Here is a 24390-nt window from a genome sequence, read left to right on the forward strand (position 1 = left end):
TCCAGTATCTAGAACTTTATTATATTTAATGTCACTACTATCATGCCAATAAAAATGATTTCATATCGTGATATTCTCGTTTCTCATTCCTATGATTCTATAGCCCAGGAACCCGGTAATCCTTGCATTGCTGGAAAATCCTGTCTATGTACAACGATGAGGTGCCGAAGTAGAGAAAGGGAAAGCCCCTCTCTATGTGATTTTCTTGTGAGAGACAATGGATCAGCAACTTCAGGGGAGTAAGCGTATTTTCCATTTACGGTGTGAGCAGCTCATTATTATCTCGCCCTGCGATGCGAGCAATCTCTCTGGTATCAATAATCTCCAAAACTCGCAAAACATTTACTCCTCGATGAATTCCACCATCACAGTCCCATTATTGAGTCCCGCAGCCTTGACTGTTTCTTCCAAAGAATCTATCAAGTCTTTCCCTGCGCTTCTCAGCTCAAATGGAACGCCTGCTTTCCCCTCCAGTGGATCCGACTTTAGCCATTCGTAAATACGACGTACTGTATCATCGAGCCTAAATCTGTGAACAACGCGACCATTGGCGTGTCTGAACTGAATGCGCGTACTTTGTGAAAGGGGGCCTTCGGGCTCAGTATGCGGTCTGTCAGAAGCAATCTGAGAGAAAGGAGAGACTTCTGCACTAGAATTGGAATCATTTTGAGAAGGTTCGGCTATCTCTGAGCTCTCTTCTGAAGTCTCTTTACCCTTTCCTTTGCTGACATCTCCGAAACTCTTTGTGAGGTCATCTGGATCATCAGCTTTAGGTCCCGTTGTTTCGTTATTCGCGAGACTATTTTGCATCGCTAGATTAAGCATCTCCTCTTCAGTGAGCTTATTGACATCTACCGCACTTGTCTTCTCTTGCTTTCGTCTTGCGACAGGATTCTTCTTGGACAGATCGAGACTATATCGGTCAAGGAACTCAACCAGTTGCATGAGAAATTCTGCAGGCTTTGGTACTGGAGGCCCTGACCAAACCTTGACTTGCTCTCCAGTTCTTGGGTCGACGATCGCAATGTGAGGATATGCGGCCTCGCTATCTTTCTGGGGAAAGTAATATTGAATGTATTGGCTGCCCCGTGGATCGTCCTTGGAATACTGCATGAATATGAAATTCTCCTTCACAACATCTCTAACTCCAGGGTCTTTCCATATGTCGCGATTCAATGACTGGCAGTCGAAGATAGAATTATCTTGAATGTTGACTAGTATCCACTTTCCATTTTCTTTTCCCTCGTCGCGAGCGGAGTCCCAAGGTAACTTGTACATGAGGTCGAATGGTGGCCTAAAAAGCTCTGCAAGACGGGCGCTCTTACTAGTGCCTTCTGCTCCTGTAACCGCTCGTGCTGTATCTTCGTTCTCCTGGTCCCAAATCGATGGAGCCGCTCGTCCACCTGGAATTCCTGTTCGAGCTGTTTCAATATTAGTAAAGAAACATATGGAAGAAAATGAAATCATTGTCCTTACCTGTGCCTCCATCGCCAGCCGCCCTGGTTTGTCTTTGAGCCCGGAGTCTCATTTGCTCCAAGACTTCACTTTGCAGGGCATCATCTCCATCCCATCCACCTGGCCCACCGACAAGCGTCTCCGTTGTTCTCGCAATAGGCGCTCTGACGCCTTCTGCATCGAATCCGCCACTTGCATCTCCACCACTGTAAAGCTCTTCTTGCATTCTGCGCGCCATAGCTGCATCATCCTCAACTTCCGCGGCGCGTGCTATAGCGGCAGCTGTTGCAGTTTCAGAGTTGCCATCGCTATTATCATCATCGACTTCCATGTCGTCATCGGAATCCAAATCGACTACCCCAGACGCATTTTGTTGGGCGCGGTTCGTAGATCTTTGTGGTCTGGTAGAAGTAGGTATTGGTGGCGGCGCTTGTTGAGAAGCAGCATTTTGGCTTGCAAGTTCGGGAGCTTCGAAGAATAATCCTATTGCCTGTTCATGATTGTTGTCGGTCATTCCAAGGTACACTCTTGCCACAGCCTCCGATTGTCCTGTAATGGACGTAAAAGCTTCGACGGGGTCATCCATGATGAATGATCGGTCGAAGAATGATCGACTAGGTTCACTTTTTTGTGTGCGATGAGGAAGGGTGTGATAATTTCAGATGACAGAAAGATGTTGGATTTGGAATTATTAGAAACCTTCGCGGTTGGAAGCTAGAGATTGAAAGTATGTTAATGAGAGGAAGAGTTGAGTTTCGTGAATCGTAAGGTTATGATGATGATTAGAAATGGTGCGTGCAGTTCATAGAGTTCAGTTTCGCAGGTGAAGAAGTGGTGGTGACTTCAACTGATTCAACCTAGGTCTTCTTTTGTACAAATGAGTTAAATGTTGTTTCATCAAGATGTGGATATCGATACTATCCGAAATCGTCACCCCTCTGCAACCTGATAACATAAGGCGGCGGGGCAATATTAACCAATCACATAACAGACAAAAGTTTGCGCTTCGGGTCGTTGCAGCCTCATGAAAACAAGGCCAAACTACAGAGTATGTGTGTACCTAGGTAGTCTTGTACAATATTACCCAATTGGGATATGTGAAGTTAATTTGTATAACCTGGAATGTCTAAGAGCTTGCGAGGAAATTATTCTATCAAGATTTATGCGGAAAGCTTTTGTATGGCATAAGGGTGATGGAGGTACCTTATATGTACTATTTTGACTACATTCTAGAAGTATAATAGTAATATACGACTGTAAAATCGAATATATGTATAAATTGGAATAACTATAAACCTTTGAAAGAGGGGGAGGGTATGCCTTTGTATCTATCTGCATTTCTACTCCAACCCGCAGATGCAGACGTCAGATACAAAGACTCTTATTTAAAATGTGTACAACAGATTCATGGTAGTTTTGATGTAACATTATGTTCTCAGTATTAATGACTAGGTAGTAACTACTATTGTTACAAAATTCTGATCGAGAGATATCTATCTGATCTAGTTCTAGCCCTACAACTAATAGTACGGAACAACCAGAACGCCCTGAATAACCAGAACAATCAGAACAGCCAGAATTGTTATCCAAGACCATTTGACTATCCAAATCAATTTTTGACGCCATCTCATGTCATCCCATTACAATAAGCCACCGACACCGCGAAGCCCATAGCCCGTCGATAACTTTACAAGCCCACCAATATTAATTGTTGTCCACTCGATTCCAATTCTTCAATCCAACTAACACACAAATGGTTTCCCGTCTCAGCGGTCGCAATTTCTTGTTTTTCGATTATCGATCCGAGCAACTTTCTCGTGGTGCGTGTATTCGAACCAAAGCTTGTCTCCTCCAATCTGTGAAGGAAGCTTAAAGCACTTTGTTTGTCTTCCTTCACCCGAGATGCCATACCCGCCATGAAAATAGGGAATACTATGAATCTAGACCCAAGACACCCTAGATCTATCATCATTTTGCTTATCAAAATTATCTCTCTGGCACATGAAGAGAGTTCTTCTCCCACTTCTGCTGATAGTATCAACGATTGGCCTTGATACATGCTTGTGTGATAGTATATTTTGCAAGCTCGATAAAACAAGTTTACCTAACTCTGTTAACGGGGTTTCTTCTGCATTGATTTGGAAAAACTAACATTTGTTCTACAAGTAATAAATGGTCCGCTTGGAAGTTGTGCCAATTCGCGAAGCCAGCTCTCTTCCACGGTCCTCCTCTCTAGAAATCTAGACCAAGTGTCACGAAATTTCATCAGAAGTATGTGCAAATCTTGCATAGATCTGCATCGATTCATGTTAACTTCAAGTCTTGGCTTTGAAAGATCTTTTTCTTCCGACTTCAATTTTCGTGCCGTATGTGCCATTTTAAGGGCAATCAGAGTTAGTTCTCGACTCATCCTCAGCAAATCGGGCATCTGGCGAAGCGCTTCCGAGTTGAAAATCATGTTGAGCGATCGGTTCTGCAGAGCGTCTTCGGGAGGCGGTAGCATGTTTTGCTCAATAATGGTCTTGCTGAAAGACCCCGTGCCAGTAGTGGTCAGAAGAGCATACATGTCAATATATGAGGTATACTATAATATCTGCATCAGTGGTTGTCTATTATGAAGGTAAACGCAATTAGACGGCAAGTGGCTGCTATTTTGAAGAGTAGAAAGGCACAGATTTCCAAGAGTACGCGCTGCAGCCCTACAATCAAAGTTTTTTAATATTCAAGTATACCGGGAAACTCGAATGGTTTGTTGTGCTGATTCCATCATTGGAAGCAGATATCAAATTTGCCAATCATGAATATTTGACGTCTTGAAAGGGGGTGCCGTAGCATAAAGCCGGGGGTTGAATTTGAAATCCAAGAACAAACATTTGATTACACTTACAACAATAATGAATCCATGTGTTTCTTTGCCATAAGCTTTCTGACGAAGCTGAAGAATACATAGAATTCTATCGGAATGCTGTTCCCACATATTGAATTCACGATGTCCGGTCGCAGCAACCTTTGCACCATTCGTTAATAAGTGTGTTTGTGAAATGACCAAAGATATCAATTATGATTCTACCTCGAATACGAAGTGCTTCTCTGACTTACCTCAAATAGTAAAAGTAAATAGTGCGTGAATAGCGCCCCATCAGAGTAGGCGTCTTCCTCAGTTTTGACTGAACTGCCCAACGCGGTAATGACCATATGGTATCGCTTCCTTCCGTTGATATTAGCTTTCAATGTCAAGTACCAGGATTTCCAAATTGATTTGTGCAATCTCCTGGTGATGACAAGGCTTACTCACAAAACGTCCTCAAAAGGTATGTGATTCGATTGAGATAGACTCAGGGAAGACAAGGCTAGGATGGCGAGATACAACTTCTCTATAAGTAAGTGTCTAGGTTTAATGCCTTTGGTTTTACTTACAGGAGAGTAATCTGCAGAATATCTTTCAAATACATCTGGCCCCGAAACTTGTTCAGCCAACCAGCATATTTGATTCGCTAGTACATTTCGATAATGATCCAGCAGATATGAGTCTGTTTCTCTATCCACAGGTATGGTAGATAGCTCACTGGGAGGTGAAACATTTCCCAAGCTGGGTTTCCTGGAGGGTGGATTTTCTGACTGGCTACGACTACCCGAATATCCTACAAATCTTCCTAGGATAACAACATCTGGTCTGTTTGACTGGAATCGCTGAGCAGAAGGAAGTCCGTTCGTACCAAAGCTTTTCGGGCCTGGGCTTTTGGTCTGGTACTCTGGCAGCTCATGAAAACTTTCCGGTACAACGACTAAAGTATAAACTCCCGGTTGATCAAAGGAAGCCTTCTTCTCACGTTGACCGTCGTTTGACAGTTCGTTAAAGGGTGGTAACGTGTCATGTTCTTTTGATCGATTGCTTTGCGGAGGCATAATCGAAGCGGATGCTGAAGACGTCAATAATAGGACTTTTCGAAAACAAGATAGTTCCGTTAGACATACGATCCCAGATCAAGTTACCCTTCAAAGTAACCCCTGGCATACGGGCTACAATTTTATTTGTTTCATACCTGAAATTGAGTCTTGGTTCCCAGTCACTATACTGGTCAGTCATTTAGTTACACACAAAGAAAAGAAGCGGCTGTACCAATGATGATATAGACGAAAGCATTTCTAGAGATATGTCAGTAATATGATACAATGCATGATCCCCAGTAGAATAGTTACTGACATTGCATATGGGCTTTGTTTCATCACACTTGACCTCTACGCAACGAAAAGTATTAGCTGCAGTGTCCAGTATCAAAAGCTTGGAGGTATGCGATAGAATACGAACTACGAGATCTACATGTCCTACAATTAAATTAGTTGGTGTAAAAAATCCGGATAGACGAAAGGCATACCAGCATCCTCCTTTCGAACGCACTGATTGATGAAACCCTGTAGGTTTACTCTTTGACGAACCGGCATGAGGGGTATAGTGATGGGGTAGAGCTACGGGTTCTGGCCACACAGACCTGAGTGGTACAAAAGGTCGATCGGTCATCGGTTCGAGGGAGAATGAGAATGAAAATGGTCGTCAATCAAGTGCACTGAGTATCAACTGCAGTTGTTTTGCACTTTTATTGTGGGAGGTATGGCCTATAATCACTCAGATCTTGTTTGTGAATTTCTCAGAAAGTATACAAGCCTTAAGATGCCCAGCCAAGGTGGTGACCAGATGGTTGCCCTTTCCGGAACCGGTAGCTGTGGAAACTGCAACCTATATGTATGTGCAGGTACCAGCTCATGCAGGTCGCAGTCAGTCAGAGTCGAGATTGAAAGGTTGTAAAGGAGGGTGAAATCAGAAGATTACTTTTGATTCAAACAGTATCTGTTTTAAGTAAATTATATAGGTACTTGAAGTGGAATGTAGAGGTGGTATAAAATCCTCTGATTTCAGTAGTCTATGGGCTAGCGTCACCTATCATGCACATCATTTATCATAAAGAGGGTCCAGATTAGCAAAACGGCACTTACACCAATGTAAAGATCGATGATAGAGAAGACCGGGCTTCTGTCATGTTAACTACTGTACCCTTCGTGCACAAGTAGGTCATCGAACCACAAGCTTAACGAATTTTTAATGGAGAAAGCTTGTACAGCCAAATAAAAATCGTACATTAGTGATTCAAGAATGACCGGTTCTAGCCAAGATAGATACAAAGTAGTTAGTTGACTGTTGATCGTCCACCTCGAGCTCGGGGAGAAGATCATGATGATGTGGTCCAAGCATCATTTTTCCCCACGGCAGACAGACGGGACAGGAGATCCGCACTGTCCACAATGATAAAGAAGCTACTGACAGCTTCTGCTCAGCCATAATGTTGGTTTCCATTATCCTCAGGCTGATCGAAGAAGTGAAACGGTTTGCATTGCTCATACAGTGAAGTAAAGATATACAGTCCGGAAGAGTTTGTTGCATAGAAAGATTAACTTTGTACATTAGTGACTCGAGAAGTTGGAAGTACACTTTAACGGCCTACTTAGTCCATGTGTGACATACTATAAGAATTGGACATATCAACGGGCCTTACTACTGAGGACTAGATACCCACCTAGTAATCAACCTTCAAGGAAAGAAGAGAAACGACAGAGGTATGACAGATGTATGACTGAATTGATCCATACTAGAACTTGAGTATCCTAATATTAAGCTTGTTCGATATCAAACTTGTTCAATGTTGTGTGTGTGTGCGTGTGGGCGTGTGTATGTGTGTATGCCATTGTGGTGATTCTTCTCTAAATAGAGTTTTGGTTGACGAAGTCTAGACTTTTAGACTTTTATCAGAATTCTAGACTCAAAAAACATTTGTACGACAGACTAGTAGTAGTCAAATTGATGCCTGCAAAGTAGGGTTAGTGAGTGGCAAGTCGGCTGTAAAAATATCTGGGTAGGTAGTGAAGGCGTCGGGGACTTCAAGCTTTCGAGATTCGGGACTTCGGAGAATAAACTGTCTGACTAAAATATAAGGCACCAAGGTATCAGAAGCATCACACCAATCTCCATTCAGCCTAGCCTTCCAGCTAGCTCAGACCCGCCAAAATTTGTGAAATATAACAAAATTTCCTCGCACAACTAGAAACCTTTTCTTTTTCAACTTATTTTTTAAGTGCGGCTTGGTACCTCGTGTTTTTCGCGCATCTGCTCGCCATGATGTTAACGAGTGTCAATGGTACCATAGATCGATCCCAATTGCAACCGCTGCTTTCTCTTTAACCTCTTTCCGCGAATTCGAAACTTTACGTCGAGAATTCAGGCTGTGTTCGTCGGTTTGTCTGAAAGGGCCCAACGGATAACGGTTGGTGGGTGAGAGGATGGAGAGAGTTCGGACATTCTTTATTTTAATACCGTGTTGGTTATTGGATTAGAAGCAGATTCGATGGACTGCAGGAATCTTGTTGGAAGTTCGCAATTGTCTGGGTGGCATTCAAAGATGTGCTTCGGGACGCGCACGCCAGTCAAGGTAGAATTTTGCGAACGTGTTACCACAGATCCGGTTTGTGGTTTTTTCTTTTTCTTTGAAAGATAGGTTGTAGTTTAGTATTTCAATTCAAATCATGACAATCACTTGTAGTCATCGACGTCAACGTGAAGGCGAGTTTCGCGGAAAAGGATATCTTCATGATGCTGATTCATAAATCATGCTACTCAAATGCCATGCACAAAAGCGCCCCAGAAGGCACATCTGTTAACGCCATCCCATGCCTATCATCGTATAACTATACCGCTCATCATCGTAAACAAATCATTCTCCATCATCTTTAATGGTCATGGTCAATCTTCTCCAGCTTTCCCTGGTCGCGCTTTTCACCAGTTTCCCCAATAATTCTAATGCGATCAATGCGTACCTTCTCACTGTCTCCATCACCATCCACAATAAAGAATACCAAGCTAGTAACGTTCTGGAACTTGACAAAGCGGAGTGATAATGTAGCAGTGCCGGTTGAATCCCAGTCCTTGGCTTCCAGTGTGATAGTTTGTGTCTCAGGAAGACCTTCAGCCTCGTCAAACCCAACAGTGTGAGCTCGGTTTGTGTAGATCTTGATAGTTTTTGGTCGCATTGGCGCTTCATCATCATCCTCATCGTCAGAAGCTGAAGGCAGAGAGGTGATCTGTGGGAAGGGAGATTAGCCTCAATACTTGAAAACTATGCGCATATGTTAAATGCCTCTTACCTGAACACTATGAACTTTCAACATAGATTGAAACGGCATAAACAACATAAGCTGCTCATCCGTGTCACTGACAACCCAGTCCTTAGTCTTCGAATCTGCCGCCTTTCCAGTCGACAAGGCACTGGGTTTGCTTGTATCAACTAATGTTCGCACAGTTCCGAATTCACTGTCGGCGTTCAACAGTTCTAGACCTTTGATATCAACCTGGTCTGTCACATCGTTGTAGCCTCTTGGAAGAGCTCCTGCGCGCCAATCGCCAGATCCAGATCCGCTTGCGAATCCAGACGAAGAATCCCCTGAATCATCTGCCTCTGCAGCCAACTTTCTTACAATATCTTGTAGCTTCTTTGGATCGGCACCTTGGACTTTCTCGACTTGCTTGCCCCCCTTGAAGATCATGAATGTTGGCATACTGTCGAAGTTATGTTAGCAGACTCTCCGTATAAATACCCCGGATCATCGACTCTGTCCACTTGTTCAGTAATGTGCTATACAGGGGGAACATACGCAGTGATACCATAGGTGGATGCAATCTCGGTCTGGTCGTCAACATTGACCTTTGTGAATATAATCTTGTTTGGACGTGATAGCTGCGCAGAAAGCTGCTCGTACATGGGCGCAATAGCCTTGCATGGTCCGCACCAATCCGCGTAAACTGTATAAAGGATAAAGCATTAGTGAAGTCCACACCAGTTCATAGTAGTATTGCAAATAGTGATGGAGGGGCAAGTCGTAATGGGAGGGGCTTTCGGCGGGGTAGCTTACAATCTGTCACAACAATCTTAGAGGTCTTCAGTAGATTGCTGAATTCCGCTGGTGACTTAACAACAACTGTTTTCGACATATTTTCTGTAAATAAGGTGTAACAAAGATGCAGAACCAAAGGACTAAAATTATTATTATGGAAAAGGTGTCGGAGTTGGTTCTTGCCGCTGGGTTAGAAATCAATACCTAGTCATGTGATGTACAGCACTTCCATTTATTTCCCACATTTTCTTGAGCTTCGTACCATGGTAATAAGTAACATGGAGATATTGAACATAAACAAGAGTGAAGTTTTACTACCTGAGTAGGTAGGTATACAAATGCCTATCTAGATCCCTTTATCAATCAAACTATCATCTGAACATTTATGTATCAATTTCTCATAGCTAGTGCTACAATTCTCATTGAATATTTCACGATGCCTGTTTCGAGTCACCAACTGAGTTCGAGAAATTTACAGCCAGGAATTTGGTCAAAGTCGATGATATTGACTTATTCATGAGATACTTGGAAGCATTCGTGTGACCTTATTTGAAGTTGTAGCACATAGGTAGTCCCACGCATCAATTTGTCCAATGCTAATGCTAATCCTCCTGTGTCATGAATGATGCTATCCAATCCGCCAAATACTGCATCGTAACCCATTACAACTTATCGCAACTAGTCTCTGCAATCTCAACCGTTCATCAAGATACCCATACACAAGACAACCTAACTCCTCTGTCTATTCTCTCTCGTTCCTTCATTCTTTCCTAACAGCTTAGCTGCCCTTTCTAACCTGTTTTTTCTTTCCCTTAACCCATTCCTCACACTTTCCTCACTACCATCAAGCTCCATACTACTTTCTTCATCCCTCTTTCTGCTTCTCTCTCTCCCCTCCAAGTCGCTTTCTCTCTCGAGCTCATCCTTATCTCCCTTAATCTTCACGGTATACATCCCAGTTCGCTCGATCTCTCCTTTCACCAATCCAAGTTTCCTGCCTATGCTCACGCTCCTGCTGCTTCTACTCCTGCTTCCGCTTCCACTCCTACTTCCATTCCGAACTTCGTTACCACGACCAGAACCGCTCCCGCTCCCGCTGCCGCTGTATCCCAATCCGAGTACACGCCTCCAAAAGCTCTGTGGTCGTACAACCGGTGCATTCCACCCCATGTCCACTGCTACACCCGATTGCGATGAAGTTTGCGACTCAACTTCACTGCGCCAGATTTCGATACGATTGCGTGATATATCTGGCATTTTGAGTATAGCTAGAGAGAAAGTCTCCGACTAATAATTTTGGTCTTGATGGATTTTGAAAGAGAGGAAGGCTTGTAAGTGGCGCATATTGACTTCGAGTGACAGAGGCTTGTTTTTGAAGAGGAATTTGAGATATGGTGATCGTGATATTTAGGGTCAGCTGCTATTTGCGAGCTGATTGAAGCGGGTGATAAATGGTGAATTCTAGGTGGGTTAATAGAAGTGTGGAAATGCTGTGTCAGTTCAGTTAATGAGCTGTGCTTAAATTGAATGGGTGTGGTGAAAGATAAATGGTTGGAAAGGTCGCAGAGGCTTTCGTTGGCTTTTATGGGCTTGTGGGGGAGCATATGATCAGTGCCGACTCGGTTCGGCTCGAGATGCATGAGCTTGAACGTCATTTCGTGTTTTTTATGTCGCATCCTCTCTATCCTTTGAAATGCTTCACTGAAACAAACTCACCATTATTTTCTCATTTATAGCAAACTGGAAATCCCTATCACGCTCTCGAAGTTCTTCGCTTTCTAAGTAGAATTCGAATATCGAATTTAAATGAGATTATGTGCCGAAAACGTAGGTTATGTTTCACTAAATGATTCCGAACAATCAGCCACATTCTACGCCAGTAAACTTATAATTATTTTATTATCTAAATGGTTCACCACCTTTTCAAATTGCTATATTAATGATCTACATCTCTCAAAAGTAGAGAGAGTTGAACTCGTCTCTTGTTGACAGCCGAGAGCTTGATACTCGTATGATTCTCATTGTCTTAGGTGTCCTTAAGCTTTCAACATTGGTTGACATCAATGATCAATGTGATCAAGGACTAGAAAATCTCTTGTCAGATCTTGGACATTTATAATGATATAAGCCGTACCAGTATCAGACAATGAGCCACGAGCATTTTACAATAATTCAGTCATTGATTTCTGGACATTCAATAAATTGCTTGGTTTGGTGAGCGGGAACAACAAAATCATATGGACCCCCTTAATAACAGTCGTGCATGATTTGCAGAGCATTTGACGAGGATAGACGACCGCCAGTGGGTGGTGTACGGACCGACTTGACGCTGCAAAAATCGACTTGCCAATATTCCTTGAAATATTACTTCGGCTGTCTGAATTTTTATAATGATTCATTACAGATTGAACAAGAAAGTATAGATTCCGGTATCAAACATTTGGAGAACGAATTTGTTAAAATTCAGAAAGCTGAGAAATGTCCCGTCAGTCCATTTAGTGGACTTAGCGATGTCGTCAACGCCATCGACCGGGTCTCTTTTGTGTGATAGCCAGAAAGGATCAGGAGTTATTTGTGGATTAAGTTTGTGGTTGGGGATGAATGGGTTCAGGAGAGCTGCAGAGAGGAGGCAATGAACTGGAGAACGTGGATGATACTGATAGGTGTGATTGGAGATATCATCAAAGTTACTCCAATCATATTTCACGAAGTCTCGAGGAGTGGAGCGCAGCATACACATTAGGCTCGGAACCTGTAGTGGTTGAGAGGTTATTATATGAGCCCTGCTGTTAAAGTCGTGGGTTTTCCCGGTAAATACACGATAATTTGCAGTATATCATCAGCGGAACAGTGGCCAGGCTTGGATGCAGAGAGTTCTACATCTAATAATATGATAAATTATAGTATTCATTGCTGAACAAAGCCGAATTATAACTATGTTTCTTAAAGGCCATGTTGCTGAAGGAGTAGCCTCTGCTACTTTATATCAATCCCGTAATCTTATCTCGATACTTCAATACTTCAATCATTTACCCATAAGAGAGGGGGTAGCATATTATTATCCTCGTCTTCATCAACCTCATCAACCTCATCATCCTCATCTTCCTCATCTTCCTCATCTTCCTCATCTTCCTCATCTTCCTCATCTTCATCCTCGCTTTCCTCCTCACTCTCCTTATCATCATCAAACATCCCTGACTCTTCCAACTTCTCCACCGCCTTCTCCAACACCCAAAAGAAGTCCGCAAAAAAAGTCGCCCAAAGCCCCAGCCCCGTTGGAACCACCCACCACCCCCAAACCCCCCTCGTCTTCCACAGCCCCGCACACCCTATTATCAAAACACCCCCCACAATCCCATTCTCAATAATAGCCGTGGTCTGCTCATCCTCATCTTCATCCTTGAATAGAACAGTCCCAAAAGGTGTCTTGATTCCTTCGGTCTTCGCTCGTTCTTCCCATTTCTGACTCTTCCTTCGACAATGATAACAAAAGTGCTCATGATCGCACATGTAAGATGAGGGAGGATAGTTGTCGAAATCGGCGACGAGAAAGGTGCGGTCGAGGATGGTGCGGAGACAAGATGCTGAGAGATGGGTGAAGACGAGTAGGAAGAGCCAACCGCTGCGTTTGAGAATGTAGTGATCTGTGTTTGGCATGGTGATGTTTGGTATTCTTATTGATGAAAAAAGTATGAAGATTATAGAACCGATTTTTTCGCGGGGTATATGATATGCTCCTTTTCAATAAATTTTTGGAAGAATGAAATGGTACTCTACCCTAAACCGATGAATGTTCGGCGCAATCACAAATCGACAGTTCGATTAATAAATCAAGACCAAGAGAAGTTATGGTATTTTCAAATTCCAGAATGGTATTGCATACTCATGAGATAGACAGGAGATTATCCTGAGGGCTAGGTAAGTACACATTCAAACTTAAAATATACTTGGGATAAATTTCCAACGTCAAACAGAAGGTGCGGAACAGATACATCATAAATTGAAGGGCAAGAAATTTATAAATTTAAGCTGTTCCAACATCATCTCTACTCTTGCCACTCGAACACACAACAAAAGGCTTAGACTTTATTCTTCCAAACGCTTTCCCTATAAAAATGAAGTTACTGTACTTAAAATGTGAATTCCAGCTTGTGGATTGCATGCCTCTCTACCTCCCGGATACGATATCCGTACACCTCAAAAGTTCCAACGACTTGTGGATTTCGAACGCTGAAGACTCTCATTTGGTGCATTCAAAAGTTTGTATCAGACTCACGGAAAAATCTTGATGCATCTACATCCAAGTCCCACTTGTCGTATCAGGAATCGAGTTACTTTATCTAGTGTAATATTGAGATCTTTGTTAATGGAATCGAGGCCATACATCCCATCGGCCCAAGGTACACCGATTATCCTATTCTCTTGCTCATCCTCTTTGATCTCTGATCACTGCCGAGAATCTAACCTACGATTTCCCAAATCCCCTCTCTTCATCGGAGTTGGAACCTTTCTGCTCATCACTTATTATAGACACCTGAGTAACAGTATCGGAACAAACTTGCTCAGCAAAAATAACACCCTTTGCTTCACATCAAATGCAAGAACAAATCCAACAATTCTTGCATTGACATATGACGTTTCTTGACACCAAGTATATTCACAGCTCAACTAATCCTAAGTGATTACTCAGACTTTTCTGATTTCCTCTCTGTCATCGCAGATATGATTATCGTTCCTAGCTTCTTGACTTCACCTACTTTCAAATGTTCAACTTAAAGTCTTAGACATCTATCAACTTTCAAATATCGACCTATTCTCAAACTAACACATGATCAACCTACCCATCCCTCTCCTATTACAAAAGCCAGCCACAACCACACCTACAATCATCCATCCCCAAATCCCTCTCCCAGCACTCTCAACTCTCAATCAAACTCCAGCTCAAGATCCTTGGTCGAATTCCTCTAAACCACAACCTTATCTGATCAGCCTCAGTCGCTTAGCAGCAACACCCCTTTCCCGACCTACCCTCTAACCTTCCATTACATATACACTCAACGCAAATAGCCATCAACATTTCTTTCTTTCTTTATTTATTCCCACATGTACATTTTCTATCAGGAAGATAGATATAAATATCGATACTCAAATACATTTTTCACTCCATTCCACCCCATCCCATTCCATCCCCACACAATAATCCCCTCTCATCCACAATAAAACCCAATCTCCAATATCCAATCCCGAATCCACAGTATCCTCCTCAAAAATGCCAATCTAAACCTAAATCTAAATCTAAACCTAATACCACACTCCCCATCCCATCCCTCCATATTCATCAATAACCATAACACACCTGTACTATCCACATCGATCGTTATATATCATGAAGTAGATATATATACCTACCTATACCTACCTATGCCTACCTATACATATATAAATCTCCCACAAAAGACACAAAGACGAATTCAAAACAGATTCGATATCAGATATACACAAGAGCATACTCAAGAAAATACTTCAGCAAACAAATAATTAAATATCAAACATCAACACATATAGAACATCCCCCCGAATAACCACATCTTAAACCCTTTCTCCCCTTTCTCCCCTTTCTCCCTCCCACTCCTCCCACTCCTCCCAAACACAAACACAAAAAACTCCTCTCCGACCCCTCCAAGCTCTCAGAAATCCAAACAACCCCCAGCCTAAAACCAACTTTCTTCATAAAATTATGATTACTTGATATGATATGATATATATTATCATATAGGATTCATTTGTATATCTTCTATATCTTCTATATTTATGTTTTTGTGCCTTTTGCATTTTCTATATTTTCTGTATTTGATATCTTTTGCATTTTCTATATTTTCTGTATTTGCATATCTACTCCTACTCCTACAACTACTCCCACTCAAACCACCATCACAATCACAATCTACTCATCCACCATAAACCACAAACCACAAACCACTCACCATTCACCATAAACATCCATCTCACTTACTCAATCACTCAAATACTCGAATACATCATGCTATCAATCCATATCAATACATGTATGCATGCATTTATTCATTCCACACTAACCCATATATCCATATGAATATGCACATTAAGTCTATCTCTTTCTCTGTCTCTTTCTCTATCCCTTTCCTTCTTTCATTCATCTTTTACTCGTCTTTCCCTCTCCAACCTTTTCACCCCCCTATTCTGATCCGATTTACACTACAACCGACCAACCAACCAACCCAACCCATCCCATCCATACGTATAAAATAACCCATTCATCAATCCATCCATACAATGCAATGCACGCACCCCGCACCCAAAAAGCGCAAAGTCAAAATCCAATCCAATTATGCAAAAGTCATCTCAATTTCCTCCTCTCCCCCACCCCCCGCGAATTCATCCTCGTCATCATCCGCCCACGCATTTTTTTCCGCCACATATCCTAATCCCATACCCGTCACTCCCAATCCCAGTCCTACTCCTACTCCTGTTCCTATTCCCACAGGTAATGTAGAAGCTGATTTCAATTCTGGTCTTGCACCACTTGATCCAGTTCCATCGAAACCACCTCCAAACGCACCATTGCCATCGGCCACATGACCTAAAGAATGGAAACTTGTATGTCCTCTCTCAGGTAACCTTGTACTACTAACACTAGCCGAATGAGGAGGAGAATGATACGCGGTATCAAAAGTCATCTCAAGTTCTTCCTCAGGTTCCTGAGCCAGATATGGTGAATTCCTGGCGAGATCTTGTCGAGAATTTGAATTCGAGTACGAATATGTTGAGCCTGCGCCAAACCCATTTGAGGGACGTGGAGAATGACCTGGCGAACGATAATCATAGGCATGTAATGCTGTACTCGCATCATCGCTTTTTGTTGGTCGAAGAGAATTTCGTGGACTAGACTGTGGACTATTAGATGAAGAGGCGAGGCTGAGTTTCATAGGTGGAAGTGTGGATTTAAGTTCTTTAACCGCCATATGCTCCTTTGTACCACCGTCGGCAGCAACTCCACTGGCGACTTCTGCACGAATAGCATCGATGTCGAAAAGAATACCATGGTTATTTCCTTGGCCATCCTCTGTTCCAGATCGGCTTGAATCACGACTCTGCTCGTTCTTTGAACTTTCTACATATGTCTCCCATTCTTTCCGTTCGACGGCGGATTTCTTTTTACGGCCGAAGAAACTAAATCTTCCTTTCCCTTCTTTCTCTTTCTTCTCGAATTCTTTTCGGGCTTCCTCGATTTCATTAATAAGTTCTCTCTGCCTCTCTGCATGATTTTCTGGGTCTGGATCTTCGATTTCAGTAAACTCATCGCTCTCAACCTCCCATCCCACCTCTCGAAGAAGTTTGGGCATGGCAGTACGATATGCCATATGTCCCGGTACTAGATCAGTAACATCCACATTTTCTATTCCAGGAACGTTCTCGACCGGTGCAAGACCTGCAACACGTCTAATACCACCACTAGTCAGGCGGAAAAGATATCCTAGAATCCAATCATTCCTTGCATATCCATTGACAAATCTACCAGCCACAACGGATCTCGCTTTTAAGTAGTCGTCCTGGTTCACCACATTAGGTGAACCAAACAGGTAAACATTTTGAACCAATCCATAAGCGCCTTTCTTGGCGAGTTCTTTAAGACATGAGAAGATGACTCGAGAACCAAGGGAATATCCCACGAAGGTGATTGGTCTGGTACCAAGGTTTCGATCAATAAGCGAGTCTGCAAGAATAAGACCTGCAGCATTTGCACGATCAAGGGAAACCGTCCATGGGTTATCAATGAGATATGAAAGTTTAGTTAAAACGACTGGTAATTGCAAAGCAGCCATCAAACCAATGAGGATGGTACTTCCGAGAACTTGTTGAAGACCTTGCGTTAAAGCCTAAGATGCGTTAGTGTATACAGTGTATGCTGAGAAAATCAAACCTTACCTCTGTTGCTAGAATGTTAATGGTATCTCCCATACTTGTAAGCATTTCCGGCTCCCAAAGAACCGAGTAAATATCTCCCATGATAGGATCAACTGTACTATATGGCAAGCGAACATCATCAACTTTACCCGTCATCCATCCCGAGACTGTAATAATCAAGTTGACTCGCTTGTTATTATGCAATGGCCTATACTCAAAAGTTTTGACTGCTCCAGTTCTACGATTTGCAGCTTTGATCGCAATGAAACCACCTGAAGTGGCGGCACCTGTTGTGATGATAGCAGCACCTGCAGAACCAGCAAGGAAGCCACTAGTACCTGCTACGCCGATTGTAGTGAAACCAGCAGCGAGACCTGCTCCGATAACAGGTGCCAAGAGACCTGCGGAAAGTCCAATAACTAAACTTCCACCAACGGTAGCAAGACCCATCATCAAATATCTTTTCTTGAGAGCCATTTTCCTCCTGTTCTCTTTATGATCATCCTCATTCCAGTTCTCCTTTTCGGCCGCTTGTTGCATTTCCAAGGCATCCGTTACTCGTTTCTCAAAACGACAGATTTCTAACCAGGAAACTTCCATATTATCACCAACCTTTTCTAATAAAGTTCTAGATCGTGCATCATAAACCGAGTCCGCAATCAAAGTCAAGAATAGATCACAAAGAACAGTCCAGCGAAGATCGATATCAATGTTCTTAGTAGTGGGAAGCTGTGAAGGAGTTCGAACTTCAGGTAAATCTTCGCCTTCATGCTCTTGGTATGGTGGAGGCACAGCAGCCGGTTCTTCCTCATCATATCGTCGAGGAGTTTGTGGACTTAAAGGTGATTGTGGTAAGCGTGGAGACTGTATGGATTCTCGCGCCAATCGCGGAGATGAGATGGATTCCCTAGGACTTCTACCAGAAGCAACCGAGTCTTTACTCGAATGAGCTTTCTCGGCCATAGGATTCTTTACTCGTGCATTTTGCATGAGAGTCCCTGTCAGATCTGAAGGGACTACGCCATGTTCAGCCAACTGCTCAATCATGATCTGTTCATCTGTACTGATTTCCATATGCGCATATAGCCGAACCATCATTTTTTGAGTCCACATTTTCATAGCTTCGGCTGAAACTTGCAATTCTTTCTTGTTTCCTTTCTTTGCTGACACCAACAATTCCTGTTGTTCAAGCATTTTAGAAAGAATAAGTCGAGTCATGCCAACATATGCAATTCTTTGCCCTTCCGTTAAAAGATCTTTAGTAGCTTGCATTTGAGAAAGTGCATCTCGCTGCTCCTCATCTTCCACTTCTCCAGCTCCAGTGCCATGAACATCTTTGAACAGGTATTGTGTGTTCTCATCCAGACTCGTCGCAGATTGAGCATCTTCGTCTAGCTGAACTCTGGTATATCCTCTACCGGCACCACCTAGACCTGCATATGCATCCGGTTCCTCATCAGATTCGTGTGCCTCCTTCGCAATTAACCTATTGTCGTCATCATAAATATCGTATGGAGCATACGCTGGCATTGTTTGCCATTCATCATCTTCTTGAGGTGGGCTTTTTGGATCAGGTACAGTGGTATGTTGATGCGACCATTCTGATATTCCCTGATTTGGTTCCATCCGACTATTCCTGTTATTCACCGCGGGAACCGCATTGCTATTATTGTTGCCGCTAGTATTCTCCAAACTTTCTGCAGATTTTGGCTCTTCTGCAGGTTTCGCAGGTTCCGACGATTCCGCCAGAGCTCCTTTACTTGTAGATTCGACTTCTTCGATTGTTTGTTGAGGGGCCGGATGTCCATGAGCTGGCAAGCCCTCATTCCGAGTTGTCTCGCGAGGTTCTTGAGGTTCTTGAGGTTCTTGAGGTTCTTGAGGTTCTTGAGGTTCTTGAGGTTCTGGATTCGTGGTCGCAGACGATGGCGTTGTTTGCACAACCTTGAGTTCCTCTTCTTCCTTATCTGACCCATGATCCTTTCCATCGTCTGCCTTTTCTGCGTCTTCCTTAGCAACATCCGCATTCTTCAATCCATTCTCTTTAGTCTCAGCATTCCGATCTTCTGGGACACTCGACTTATCCTCCGATTCGATATTCTCCAAATCTTCATCATATGCTACCGGTTCTGGAACCACTGTCTTCTTGAGGGGTAATCCGAAGTCATCCAGTTCTGCAGGTCCATTTTGAACAGCTGTACCCGGTCCCACAATGCCATCTTCCTTAGCATTTGTGGTGGTCTCATCACTCTGTGGCATATTGTTTCTAGCACTTCGACCACCACCTTGACTCACAGGGCAGGTGGCGTCTCTAACAGATAAATCATCTAACGTCACTTAGACATTCGTTGTTCATTCATTAAATGTGTTCTTGCGCGGATCCATGGATTCTGAAGCACAAAAGTGTTCCGAGGTCGATGCTCTGTGCTTTGTATGGATTTCGTACACACCGTACACACAGACACCGTCCAGTTTGACCAGGATTTTGGGATTTGGGAATGACCGATGCACTTCCTCAGTGAGTGAACCAGTAAACGATTGGAACGTGCTTTCTAACGGGTAAGGGTATAGTAATGATTCAGATGTTTTATTGCTTATTGCTTATGGGCAGTGAAGGCTTAAATGCTTTTGAGTACTTGTGACTTTTGAGGAATCATTATGTTGTTGCTATACTTTAAATAGATTAATCTTTACTTGATATGTAGTTTGGGAGTCCATTTTCTTTGTTCCGTAATCCAGGGGGTCGGCGTCGGTCAAATGCGACCTACCTATATGACGAATTGGAATCGTAATATCGTGCTCCCCGATTTCTTCATTATTGACTGACTGTACTTAACTTCAACGACCATAATCATACAGCTTAATTCCAATAATTTGGGTATCATTTTAAAATTGAAATTAGTCTACATGTAATATTCTGCTCGATATTCCTGTACATATTAAGCTGTTTCATCCATTTTCTCACTTGAAATTGTCATTTCCCCATCAGCTCCATCCTCTGCCTTTTTCTTCGAGTGTAGACGTTTTCGTTTGCGTTTGACAGGTTCTGAACTATCCGCTCCCGTATCATTTGCATCAGCCACTTTGGTTGACGCATTAGGCTTCGTACTCTCTCCCTCGACCTTCTTTTTCTTCTTCATTGCTAATGGATTGGGTCCTTTTGGTCCTGGTGCATTCTTCTTCTTTTTCGCAACGCCGCCCGATACACCCATATCTTTCTTTGCTGATTCTTCGTCATCGTCCTCATCGCCTTCATTTCTCTTCCTCTTGAGACTTCCTGAGGCTCTTCCTGACTTGATGCCTTGTCTAAATTTCGACCTTTCTTCTCGATCTCTCGTCTCCGCAGATGTTTCTGCCATAGGTTCCATAATCATGACACTCCTGTTAATGTAAACCAGAGGTACGCCCTGAATTGCCCTCATCGCTTTTCTCACTTCTATATCTTGACTTGCTACCACGTATCTGTGTTTATTGGTTCCGTTGTTTTTGCCGTCAACGACTGCTTTGATACAATCACGGGCAGAGAGAGGTTCGGGATAATCTTCTGGGAGATGACCGCAACGACGTCGCTCGTAGGTTTTTGCTTTGTCGATGAGATAAGAAACTCCTGGTTCTGATGAAGCAGCGTATAAATGGCGCATTGAACATTGTGTAATCACTAACGTACGTTAACAATCGATGCGACAAGACGTAAAGGTATATGAACATACTAGGCTTAACTTGACCATGAAGTGTTCGCTCTAAACCACCGACCAAATCCATCTTGAATCTATCTGCATCCTTAATAATCTCTGCGTCAACTGTTGAGAGAGAAAGTCAGTCATTGAAAACGAGCAATAGTACTAATGCGCAAGATTGGGGAGCTCACGAAGTACTTGATATGCTTCACGGAAACCAAAGCTCATGCCATATTGCTGCATGAGCTTTTTATATTGCTTCGCTCTTTTTCCTCTCATGTTTTCGAATTCGTCAAAATAGTTTGAGGGTCAATTGATTGAGTTTGGTAAATGGTAAGAGATGTGATGATGAAGATTGATAATTTTTTTATCGGATAAATTTAACGATAAGGACTTATCGGGAACTAGGGTGGGTTTTCCCAATGGCCCAATGGCTTCCTAGTATTTGTTGCTAGCCATGTTAAGCTAACAAGTCTAGAACCAAAGGACAGGAGCACTTTCAAAGCCTCTACTTAATATTATATGAATGTACAAAAGTCTATACCCTGCCTAAATAACAATACCTATTACATAGATGGTTCGTACGCCTTGTATTCCTCCCGCCCGCGAACCTCCTCACTCTGCCCATCTCTTGTCACGATTTCCATCCCTCGCAAATCGAGATCTCCTGTTTGGCGTTCTTCTTCCCCCTGACAACTGTCTCTATGTACCTCTTGGCGCGAGTTGCTATTACATGAACAGCTTCTATTGACTTCAATCCCGAGGTCATATCTTATATGCCCCAGATAACTCAACCTATGCAACTACTTCACTTCATCCGTTACTGCGTTTACATAGAGCTGCAACTACACTTATGTCGTCTAGTTTACCTAACAATCAATTAGTAAATGATATAATTTTTCAGCCTCTTTGTACTCACCTCCTTCCATAGCAAGACCCTCCTCGACAGCGTGCTCCATGAAAGGACTCTCCGCGAAAGGATCTTGCGCGATCACTTTTGCAGCTTTCATGAGCTCATCGGCTACAAATTTCATACCACCTCCAGCACCACCTTGTCGATCTCCAGTACCTACACCTCCTTCACCTCGCTCCCACTTACGGATACTACTCACAACACTTTCAATTATTTCATGCTCCCATAGATTGTCAATTACGCCATCAGACATGGCAAGAACGACATCATTTTCCTCAATTTCAACCTTCTCCATAACAGCATTGTTAACAGGCGTGTCGGGGCTATTTGTACCAAGTTGTCGAGGACAGTCAAACCAATGCCATTGTTCTGTAGTTTTGAAAACACGTTCCTCCTGTTTCGGTCTTATGACTAGCACTTGTGAATCGCCAATGTTGGTAACGTATAAGAGAGGAGTAGCGGGCGCTGTAAGGTCTGTATCATCTAATTTATAATGCAATTGTGCCCCGGTCGCAGTCGTTGTGCCTTGCCATTTATTCGGGCTCGCGGTAGCTTGAATAGTTTGCTCATATGCCTTTTGTAGATAATCAATAGGATTCGGCTCGAAGTACTTTCCTGCAGGTCGAGATCTTCTTGCGTCATTCTCTACTTCCGCAGCCCAGAAGTGTAGTATTAGCCTTGACCATAAACTGACCATATGTTAGCACTCCAAAGTAAATCGTGATTTTAGAAAGCCACAAACCCTGCATGACCACTTTCTCTTGTAGACCAGGCGCCCACACCATCATTTGCGCCAATAAAGTAATCACTGGAGTAAACCGCATCATCGCCATTTGTATATCCCCTAATCACCTCGCCGTTCACTGAAGGTCTTCTATCGCGACTCCTATGATGAGTACTTAACGGATCGGAAAAGGATCCCGATGGAGGAGATAGGAATGGAGGAGGAAAAGGTCGAGGCTTTCTCTTAGCAAATAAGGCAAGTCCCGTTTCGAATTTAAATGGAAGGGATTCTTTTCGAAATGGTGGTATATCGACATCTGCAGATGTCGAAAATGCCAATTCAGGGCGCCATCTCGGAGAACTGTGAATGAGAGTACGACGGGATTGAGTATGTATAGCTTGCGCAACGTGTGTTCGACAAATCGACCTCCTCATCCCAGCGTCGTGATTGATGCGCAGAGGTGAAAAATTACCTCGTGGTCAAGTTGATGGAAGTTGTCGGGATATAAACCGAGAAACTCCTTCACAAAAATTGCACTTGAGACGATAAGAACCTTTATTATTCAATGGACCGACTGCGATAACGAATCAGGTACGTGATACGAGTAGACACGTGATCCATGCCATCAATATAGATTTCTTAAGGCTGAATAAAGCTGTGGATAATGACAATTTGTGTGGAGCCTACCAGGATCATCAAGCCGACTAGGGAGGAATTTGAATCAAATCAAGAGTGGGTGAGAGACAGGTGAAAGACAGAAAACATTATGAATATTAATGGACCAATTAATTTCGTAAAGAAATTGACATAATCACTCTTTTTGCGTCTACTCATATGATGGTGATACATCGATTCAAATCTACCACGTGCTTACTTTCTACATGACACTGAAATCGACGAATGGACATCTGCGTTGCCTTTGCTTGACTTGGCCTGCGTCGATGAGTGAGTGTCCAGACCGGCTGTGCTGTCCTTTGAACATAATCTTGCATAATCCGGAGAATTCGGCTGAATGTGAAGGTGCTTCTCTTTTCGATTTGCGTTGTCAAGCCTAAAAGGATGATCACCGCAGGCATGTTTTATATCTTTCCGGACCAAAATGGATAAATTCTTCGTATTACCGTGGCACTGCAACTTTCCGCGAGAAGGAGATTCGCGGACAAATTGATTGGATTCTATGGAGGGAAGAGAGAGCGTTTGTCCTTTCTTGTGTAAGAGCTTGGGCCAGATTTCACACAGTTTGGTAATCATCAGGTTTCAGAAAGACTGGAGACATTGAGAGATATGGAAGGAGATTGGAGGGATTGGAGAGATTGAAGATGTTGGAGATGTTGGAGATATGGAAACTTGTATCTCTCACACAGCCATTCATTCCATTGCCAATTAATTGATGGATCCGATACCCGATAAACGAGCTGAGAGAGCCGCTTGCATAGGTACCTGGGCCCCCTTGGGCTAGTAGCTCGATTGTGATGGTTCAATAGCACCCAATAAAGGTATACTCGGCGTTACGATCTCGTATTATTCCTCCTCGTCTTGGAGCTTGCCGGACTTTTCTTAGACCTCCGCAGAATTTACAGGCACCGGTACAGGCGATCAGATCAGCTCTTCCTTTCCATCGTCTTCCAGCGCGTGTTGAGGGGGAAAAGGCCAATAAGCATTACGAAGTGAGTTTGCGCTATTTGGGGCCAGCGAAAATGACGCGTCCATGTGTTGAGGATGCTAAGGTATTAATTAGTAGT

General features: G+C 43.0%; 8 protein-coding genes across 8 annotated transcripts; all 8 read right to left on the reverse strand.

Annotated features, from left to right (window-relative positions):
* EAE97_002904 (uncharacterized protein) lies at window positions 1-2469 on the reverse strand. The gene is made up of 2 exons (XM_038873416.1): window positions 1477-2469; window positions 1-1421 (listed from the first exon to the last, which is right to left on the reverse strand). The coding sequence occupies exons 1-2, from the start codon at window positions 2039-2041 to the stop codon at window positions 343-345; spliced, it is 1644 nt and encodes a 547-aa protein (XP_038735279.1). The 5' UTR covers window positions 2042-2469; the 3' UTR covers window positions 1-342.
* A 673-nt stretch (window positions 2470-3142) lies between these two features.
* Window positions 3143-5974, reverse strand: EAE97_002905 (uncharacterized protein; the record flags this gene model as incomplete). The annotated part of the gene is made up of 11 exons (XM_038873417.1): window positions 3143-3559; window positions 3608-4039; window positions 4343-4462; window positions 4555-4663; window positions 4751-4824; window positions 4873-5375; window positions 5431-5525; window positions 5576-5601; window positions 5660-5694; window positions 5765-5781; window positions 5832-5974. The coding sequence occupies 11 exons, from the start codon at window positions 5972-5974 to the stop codon at window positions 3143-3145; spliced, it is 1971 nt and encodes a 656-aa protein (XP_038735280.1).
* A 1618-nt stretch (window positions 5975-7592) lies between these two features.
* EAE97_002906 (uncharacterized protein) lies at window positions 7593-9531 on the reverse strand. The gene is made up of 4 exons (XM_038873418.1): window positions 9412-9531; window positions 9154-9301; window positions 8647-9058; window positions 7593-8583 (listed from the first exon to the last, which is right to left on the reverse strand). The coding sequence occupies exons 1-4, from the start codon at window positions 9527-9529 to the stop codon at window positions 8233-8235; spliced, it is 1029 nt and encodes a 342-aa protein (XP_038735281.1). The 5' UTR covers window positions 9530-9531; the 3' UTR covers window positions 7593-8232.
* A 591-nt stretch (window positions 9532-10122) lies between these two features.
* On the reverse strand, window positions 10123-10650 carry EAE97_002907 (uncharacterized protein; the record flags this gene model as incomplete). Its single annotated transcript, XM_038873419.1, has 1 exon — window positions 10123-10650. One exon carries the CDS (start codon window positions 10648-10650, stop codon window positions 10123-10125), a length of 528 nt encoding a protein of 175 aa, XP_038735282.1.
* Window positions 10651-12414: 1764 nt separating this feature from the next.
* EAE97_002908 (uncharacterized protein) lies at window positions 12415-13050 on the reverse strand (the record flags this gene model as incomplete). The annotated part of the gene is made up of 1 exon (XM_038873420.1): window positions 12415-13050. The coding sequence occupies one exon, from the start codon at window positions 13048-13050 to the stop codon at window positions 12415-12417; it is 636 nt and encodes a 211-aa protein (XP_038735283.1).
* Window positions 13051-15758: 2708 nt separating this feature from the next.
* Window positions 15759-19593, reverse strand: EAE97_002909 (uncharacterized protein; the record flags this gene model as incomplete). The annotated part of the gene is made up of 2 exons (XM_038873421.1): window positions 15759-17309; window positions 17359-19593. The coding sequence occupies 2 exons, from the start codon at window positions 19591-19593 to the stop codon at window positions 15759-15761; spliced, it is 3786 nt and encodes a 1261-aa protein (XP_038735284.1).
* A 680-nt stretch (window positions 19594-20273) lies between these two features.
* EAE97_002910 (uncharacterized protein) lies at window positions 20274-21290 on the reverse strand (the record flags this gene model as incomplete). Its single annotated transcript, XM_038873422.1, has 3 exons — window positions 20274-20992; window positions 21045-21134; window positions 21203-21290. The coding sequence occupies 3 exons, from the start codon at window positions 21288-21290 to the stop codon at window positions 20274-20276; spliced, it is 897 nt and encodes a 298-aa protein (XP_038735285.1).
* Window positions 21291-21824: 534 nt separating this feature from the next.
* EAE97_002911 (uncharacterized protein) lies at window positions 21825-23082 on the reverse strand (the record flags this gene model as incomplete). The annotated part of the gene is made up of 3 exons (XM_038873423.1): window positions 21825-21880; window positions 21931-22613; window positions 22667-23082. 3 exons carry the CDS (start codon window positions 23080-23082, stop codon window positions 21825-21827), a joined length of 1155 nt encoding a protein of 384 aa, XP_038735286.1.
* Window positions 23083-24390: the final 1308 nt, after the last annotated feature.

This window comes from Botrytis byssoidea, assembly GCF_014898295.1.
Source record: "Botrytis byssoidea strain MUCL 94 chromosome Unknown BBYS_005, whole genome shotgun sequence".
Classification (NCBI taxonomy): Eukaryota; Fungi; Ascomycota; class Leotiomycetes; order Helotiales; family Sclerotiniaceae; genus Botrytis; species Botrytis byssoidea.

What these genes read in the sequence shown, in the direction of transcription:
- EAE97_002904 (XM_038873416.1), bottom strand. Translation starts at nt 2,041, where the DNA reads ATGGATGACCCCGTCGAAGCTTTTACGTCCATTACAGGACAATCGGAG. An exon ending in GGCTGGCGATGGAGGCACAG is followed by an intron (nt 1,422 to 1,476) that starts GTAAGGACAATG and finishes ATATTGAAACAG; the next exon opens with CTCGAACAGGAATTCCAGGT.